The sequence below is a fragment of the Trachymyrmex septentrionalis genome, unplaced genomic scaffold, assembly GCF_001594115.1.
Source record: "Trachymyrmex septentrionalis isolate Tsep2-gDNA-1 unplaced genomic scaffold, Tsep1.0 scaffold1066, whole genome shotgun sequence".
NCBI classification, from domain to species: domain Eukaryota; kingdom Metazoa; phylum Arthropoda; class Insecta; order Hymenoptera; family Formicidae; genus Trachymyrmex; species Trachymyrmex septentrionalis.
Genome location: NW_017304192.1, coordinates 20,794 through 28,295, shown reverse-complemented (window position 1 = coordinate 28,295; position 7,502 = coordinate 20,794). Strand labels below are relative to the sequence as shown.

The window sequence follows — 7,502 nt, the reverse complement described above, 5'->3', positions numbered from 1 at the left end:
TATAGTATTTTTATATAAATAAAATGATTATTTTTTAATCAAATATTTAATTTATTTTCGTATTAATTTATATGTATATAAATATACATAATTTTTATATGAAAAATGAAAGAATTAATATTTATAAAGAATTAATATTTATATAATAAACATTATATTTGTAAATTTAATCTCTAGAGATTAAATTTATAAATTTATAAAAGAGATTGCTGATTTAAAGAGACTAAAATTGACTGTCACGCGTTAAAAATCTACTTCCTAAACAAAAATTAATTTTCATTTCAGTTACCAAGAATTTTATATATTTCTTAAGTACTTACCTGACTTATTAAAGCAAATAATTTACCAAACCTAATCCCGACTATCTTGGTTAATACCCTATCCGTTTTTAATGAAAAAGATTATATTCACAAACTTTGTTACACTAACGATTAATAACTACAGAGCAAAAATTATCTGAGGCATTCCATTTTCTACTTTTTCTATTACAGCGATTGGTAATATCAAATAATTTGGCGCAAATCATTTTATGTAATAAATCAATATTATATTAGTAACTTATAGTTAAAAGAAGAGAATCCCCTGTCATATATTAATATATTAATTATTAATATATTAATATATGACTACTTTAATGTGATCAGATATACCTAATGTGACCAGATATTTTTAGATCTAAAGTAGGAACTTTATTAAGTGGGATTGAGGAGGAGGTAGATATGGATATAAAGATAAGTATAATAACAGTAATTTATTTTTTAAAAATAATACAATTATTTATTTTATATTTAATTTCATTCTAAATTATTTGCTTTAATAAGTCAGGTAAGTACTTAAGAAATATATAAAATTCTTGGTAATTGAAATCAAAATTAATTTTTGTTGTTAATATGCTTTTAATTAGTTTTAAAATACAAACTCAAAGTTCACTTTTTTCTGCTGTCCATACTTCGTTCATTGCAGAGAAAATTCATTCAACTGCTGCATTACTTCCTGGAAGCGATAATACATGTTCTATGATTCTATAATTTGGCAAAATATGAAATATTTTTCAGCGAGACTTTTTCGATACTTTTTGCTAAAATCGAGGCGTTTAACATGTTTGGAACAATGAGACTATCCCGCCGAAATCGGAACGTCTGGTCACATTACATATATTGATTTAATTACCTATAAGCGTTTTGACAATCATTCCCTGTATGATGACAAATGGCTCCAGTCTCTTCTATATTAATCCTATCTTTTGTTTTACTCTGTTATTTCATATTTAAATTGAAAAGTTAAAAGATCTTAATATAAAATTTTAATTCTAATTGAACTTATATTTTAATCATATACTTGTCAAATTATTGCAATTAAATTTTAGTTAAAAAAACCTTCCACTTACGGCAAATGTTAGTTCCCTTCACAAACGGCTCAGATCCAATTAGTTGATTGCCGGCTTCATCCACGCACCAGCAAGTATCACCAGCGCATTGTGTAGGCTCAAATCTACCCTGTGAGTCGCATATCGTAGGCACGTGACCTTTGTTCTTCATCGCCTGACATCTGGTCCCGAGAATCTTTCCTGTTTGCCGTTCGTCCGTTTCCAAGTTCAACAGAGCGTCCTCCATAATCGCTTGAATCTCACGATCTATCTCCTGCGACTCCGGTCTTCTGCCACCGCGTCTTGCTTGCCGGAAGTTACACTTTGGCTCGGCGGCTCGGGTGAGCGAACCCTTAATTGGCTGGCCCTTACGATTCACGCACCAGCAGACACCAACGTGCTCCAGACACTGCACCGGTTCCCACGTTCCACTATCAGGATTGCACTTGGGCAGGAAAGTGGGCTGCTTGAGTCGTTGCGACCGCTTCAGATTCTTCTCGCGCAACCTCTCACACTGCGACAGTACAGGACACACTGTGTCGCACACTAGTCGACTGGAGAAGTCATTGTGGCCGACGGTGCACTCGTTCTTGCGTCGGCATTCGTTGCGCTCTGGATCGAAGAACCATCTCTCGGTCTCGTTGAAGCCAACGCTCGGATTGCAAGGTATTCTTCGGGGTGGCTCGAAGCAGACCTCACGTGGTTTCGGACAGCACACCGCGTACTCGTCCAACGGCGATAGCTCGCACTTGTGCGTCGAGGGGCAATGATGACCATGTGGCCCACAAGTGGCGATCGAGCCGTTTTGCTCGAGCAACGGCGAACTGTTCGGACACGGATTGTCCTTCTTCGGTAAGCAGACTGGTACCGGGGGACATGGTGGTGCACTACACGCGACCTCCACCATCCGGCACGCCTCGTTCTCACCGCGGCAAGTCACGCTGCGACACGGGTCGCGGCATGAGCACGTCGGGCAGCCTGTGTCCGCGTCCAGTTCGAAGCCATCCGGACAATCGAGCTTGCAATCGATTTCTGGACATCTCAAGGGTGTGTTACAGCGCGGCACGATTCCTTCGAGGACCCGAGTACCCGCCGCTTCCTTGCCTTCCTCATCTACGCACCAACACATACCGTTATGGCATTGCACCGGCTCGAACGCGCCATTGGAGTCACACCTAGGTATGTAGGTCCTTCTCGCGGGCTCGCCTGACTCCCTGGCAGCATGCTCAGCGACCGCGCGAGCATGCTGGCAAGCCGTGGCCATGACCGGTGCCACGCATTGCGTGCCGCAACCGGTCGAGCAACATTTATCGCCAGATGAGCACTCCTGATCATTGCTGCACTGCAGCTCGCAGCTCGATGAGCTCGGCACGAGGTACGGGCACTGGCCCGGTTTCGTCGTGAGACATGCCGGCACCGCTGGACAGTACTCGTTCGGGCCGCAGTTGACGTCGATCATCGTGCAGGTCTCATGCGAACCGCAGATGACATCGCGGCATGGTTCGTGACAATGACACTGCTCACAGCCGGTTGCGTCCACCTCGTAGCCGTACGGACAGATCAGATTGCAGTACAAACGCTTGCAGATCTGCGTGAGTTCCTTGATGGCTTCACAGTCCGCTGAAGCGGCTGAGTCCAGGCCGGACTTTAAGGTCACTCCGCGATGGTTCACGCATTTACAGCTGGTACTGTTGTAACACTGCAGAGACTTGTAACCGCCATCCTCCTCGCACTGAGGTGCTGGGATTGCCAGGGACATTCCTTCCCTCGTACCCTCCATGCGATCGTTGAAATCCCGCAGGTACTCACACACTAAAAATGTTTTCTTGTAAAATTCGTGGAATAAAGCTTGACGTTTTCATAATTCTAATTTCTGAACATATACTTTTAATCCAATTTATTGTTATTCTCACTTATTGTTATTAACAATTAAATATTATTTATAATAATAACCTAGTAAGCAAGAAACACTTTTGGAACATTTCAATATTGTAACGTTGCTACAATGTCAAAATGTAATGCTAAAATGTTCCAAAATGTTTCTTGCTTATAGGGAATAGAATAAATTTTATTCCTGATTATTTATATTATATAATTATTACTTGTGGGTGCCTTTGCAGGGTTGGATGTTTCCATACAGCACACCGATTGATCGGCTTCCTGTACCATCGTGCATTTGTAATCGTCAGGGCAAGTTTCGTTAGTAGAACAAGTTGCGGCGTTTCCATCTTGATCGATCAGCGGCGCACCGACGGTACAAGGACTCTTATAGGTCTTTCTGGGCTTACATTCTGGTTTTGTAGGACATAGAAAATCGGGACAGCTATTTTCCTGCTTTAAAATACATTCTTGCCCTTCAGGGCACGGAAATCTATAAAAATAATCGTTTGATTAATCAAGTGAAAAGTTAATATCGACACTGGATATTCGTGTGTAAAATCAATATAATTATAGTGAGTAAAAAATATTAAATAAACAATTTATAATTTATTAGCTTTGGCTCACAAATAAAGTATTAATTATTACTGTATTGTGATGCTTACCCTTCGCAGGGATCATCGCACTCGCAAGTCGAGCAACCGGAAGCGTCCGTTTTGAAGCCGTATTGACAAACCTGGGCGCATTGTTGAGACGTGCAAGACGCCGGAAGCGAACGTGCTTTGCTTATCGATCTACAATCAATCTTTTCGGCGGGCCCCATAGAGCCGGATATTTTTCTACCGTCACCGTCTACGCACCAGCAGACGAGACCATTTCTTGAGCACTGCCTCGACTGGAAACTTCCATCTGTATAATTATTTCGTATTTTAGAAGCTTTATTCAACCACAAATCGATCGATAGGAATATTTGATGGTCTGTTCCTCACCTTCCATACACTGCGGAATGTAACCGCGACCCTGGCGCTCAGAGACACTGAGTATCTCGGCAAGCATGCGGTCGCGATGGCATGCGGTGAGATCCCCAGGTATCGTGCATACGTTACCGCCGCAATTCTTGTTGTTGCAGCACTTTTGGGGCCCGGGGCAGTCGAGATCATAGCGACAGGTGGGCCCGCACGAACTCATCGTCGATTCCTCCGCGGGACACATGCCGGGTCGCTGTATCTTCACGCTGGCCGGACAGCAGACCCCGTATTCTTGTTTGTACTCCACCAGGCAGCTGTACATTGGCGGACAAGTTGGTTTACCTGGCGTGTCGCCGCAAAGAAACGGCCGCGGTGAATCGGTGATCTGCAAAGGTTCGCCTGCCGGACAGATTGTCGATAAGGATCTGGTCTTCCGACAGCTGGGTACCGGAGGACATGGTTCTCGAATACAATTCACAGCGATTAATTCGCATGTCTGTCCAATTCCTGGACAGGTAACGCCGCGACAGGGATCCCTGCACTCGCATTTGGGACAACCGGTGATCTCATTGATCTATAGAAAACGATATCTAGAATTAGATATTTTAACGAAAGCATTTGAATTTTTCAGTGTCAGCATTGAAAAGATTTTTATGCGAAAAGCATCATACCAAGATTATTTGACATGAAACAATCAAGTGTTTTATCTAATATACAATTATATTTAAAAATATATTTTACGAATTCTTCTTTTATATATCTTTGAATATTTCTAACAGCCGTACTTTATTTATTAAAAATTAAATATCGTAAAGTGACATTCGCGAAATTGTACGATCAACAATTACGGAGGAAATGTTTAAAAGTTTAACATTTTCGAACTGTAAATAACTGCAGAAGTAACAAAGATGTACTTCAGCACAAAAAGAAAGTACTTATTCTATTTTCAATACTGTTAACTGTAAATTGAATGCGACGTAAAGTGAATTTATACTTCGAATCCCAAAGGACAGAGCATCCGACAGCTGTGAGCTGGACAACTGTGGGGTTTGTCGCAGTCGACGACACTCTTGCTGGGCGCCCTGGTGCCGGGTATCTCGGCGCCGATCTCGTCGACGCACCAGCAGCTGCGACCGTGCGGCTCGCATTGTATCCTCTCGAATTCGCCAGTCTCATTGTTGCATCGTGGGATGAACTGTTGGGGACCCCGAGCACCGAGGGCCCGCGACCTCCTCACAGCCGCCAACTCCAACTGCTCGCATCCAGTCAGCTCGCCTGCGGCGCAGCGGAGACCGCACGCAGTCTTGCAGCAACGTTCCTCCGTGCCTTGACATTGATAGTCATTCTCACAGGCCGGTGCCCTCGATGGACACACGTTCTGTTCAACGAGGGACGGACATCGACCGGCGACTCTCAGCAACGGCTCTGCAAATTATGAGTAAATCAGAATGAAACTCGGTCTTCGTATGGACGGTTTTAAGATAAATTAAAATAATTTTACAATTTATAAAATATACTTTAGATGTAATTTCCTGCTTTTTAGTATTAGTTAAATTTTATTTATTATTTAGTTACATTTAACATTAATTGATCATTGATTTTTTATTATTTATTATTATAAAAATGTAAGTATGGTATTAAATATAATCCTCATCGTGTTAGTATTGATGTAAACATCAACATCAACATAATGAAAATAATTTAATGACTTATGATGTTAAATCTACATTCACATTTTTTTAGGATTTGATAATTAGATTTATTTCACTTTTGCTTACGTTTTGGAATGACTCAAATAATGACATAGAGACTTTTGATATCAACTTATCCAAGATATCTTGGATAAGTTGGATTTTTTCTTTGAAAATAAATTTTCGATCTTCTGGGTCACAGTATCACGATTTCGTCTCGAAAAGGATTCAATATGATTTTTCGACATGTAGAACTTTGACATGTAGAACATGACAGAACTTTTTTAATTAATATTCCGAAAATATCAGATTCAAAAAGTAGTGTTTTGCAAGTCAAGAATAATAAAGATTTTTAGATTAGAGTCAATCAAAATTATTTAATTCTTGATGAAAAATAAGATTAAAAATAGAAATTTTTTAGCGAAAGCGGAGCGCGACGCAAAGCGTATACCAAACATCATATTGAACCCAGATTTAAGCTGATTTAATGAGTTATCTACATTAAAAAGCACTTTAATAACGGTGGAGAAATAAGGCGCTTCCTCAGATGAGAAGCCGAGGTGACGTTTTTGAACACGCTCGGACTAAAAGTGTAGCACAACGACGATGATAATAATAAAAATAGCTGGAGTCGATGGATAACGGTTCCTCGGCATCCTACTGCCACACTTACTATACTTACCTAACATGCTACGAGAGCGTTTCAAGAAGGCACCGTAATAGTGAATGCCTTTGAGTACTCAAAAAAATAAAAAACGAACAAAGAATGTTTATAAATAGGAAAAAAATATAGAAAGAAATATACGGAAATTCCTTTAAAAATCAGTAAAAACTGCAAGAGCGCGAAACTGAAGTAATAATCAACAAAATTTTAACCAAGACCACTTTTAACATAAATACAAAATGATCTTTACTATGATCGGTTATCTATTATAATAGTATCTTATATTATTTCCTTTTTTAATTATATTTTTAGCTTTAATTAAAATCTTTGATTTAAAAAATTAAAATACAAAATATTAATAAGTGATAAGAATTTAAAAAAAATATACGAATAAATCTTTTAAACTCAAAGAATTAAACTTTCGTGCAAATTTATGCACGATGTAAAGGGAGCTTGCCATGCGCGTTCCGTTACATGACACATATTAATACGCGGAACAGTGATGCACGTTCGTCTGACAAATGAAGAAAGTGTCTGGCTCAGATGGGCGTACACGAAAAGAAAATCCAATATTCTATTTAGGTGTCCTCTAGCGAAAGTTCTCAAGTACGATGTACGTATCGCATGCATTGTCTATCAATCAACCGTTTATAACATGCATTTTTAGACATATATTTTTACATTGTCGAAACAAAGTTTCATAAAAATTCAAATGAATTTTTAGATGACTTTTACCGTGTATTAATTATCCAAATTTTTGATTCATTACTCGCGGATTTTCTCGTCTGCTGCGCTCTATCCAAACAGTGTCACGATATTCGTAATACAGCGCATAACAAGATTCTATTACATGCTTACACTGTTAAAAATAAAATGTTAATTTTAACTTAAGGATGAATAGTAGACTTTCTGAGACATGCAAAAATGTTAAAATT

At 39.5% G+C, this 7,502-nt stretch overlaps 1 protein-coding gene across 4 annotated transcripts in view; it reads right to left on the bottom strand.

Moving 5' to 3' along the window:
- LOC108745857 (cysteine-rich motor neuron 1 protein-like) overlaps nt 1–7,502 on the bottom strand; it is a 22,092-nt gene that overhangs the window by 1,986 nt on the left and 12,604 nt on the right. For 2 of the 4 annotated variants that reach the window (XM_018482261.1, XM_018482256.1), the window contains 5 exons: nt 5,207–5,637; nt 4,234–4,786; nt 3,910–4,153; nt 3,469–3,737; nt 1,388–3,178 (listed from right to left, as the gene is read on the bottom strand). In XM_018482261.1, coding sequence (XP_018337763.1) covers nt 1,388–3,178; nt 3,469–3,737; nt 3,910–4,153; nt 4,234–4,786; nt 5,207–5,637 — 3,288 coding nt within the window. Of the gene's footprint in view, nt 1–857; nt 994–1,170; nt 1,254–1,387; nt 3,179–3,468; nt 3,738–3,909; nt 4,154–4,233; nt 4,787–5,206; nt 5,638–7,502 lie in introns of those variants that run through there. The other 2 variants (XR_001939125.1, XM_018482266.1) reach the window with 2 other exon arrangements.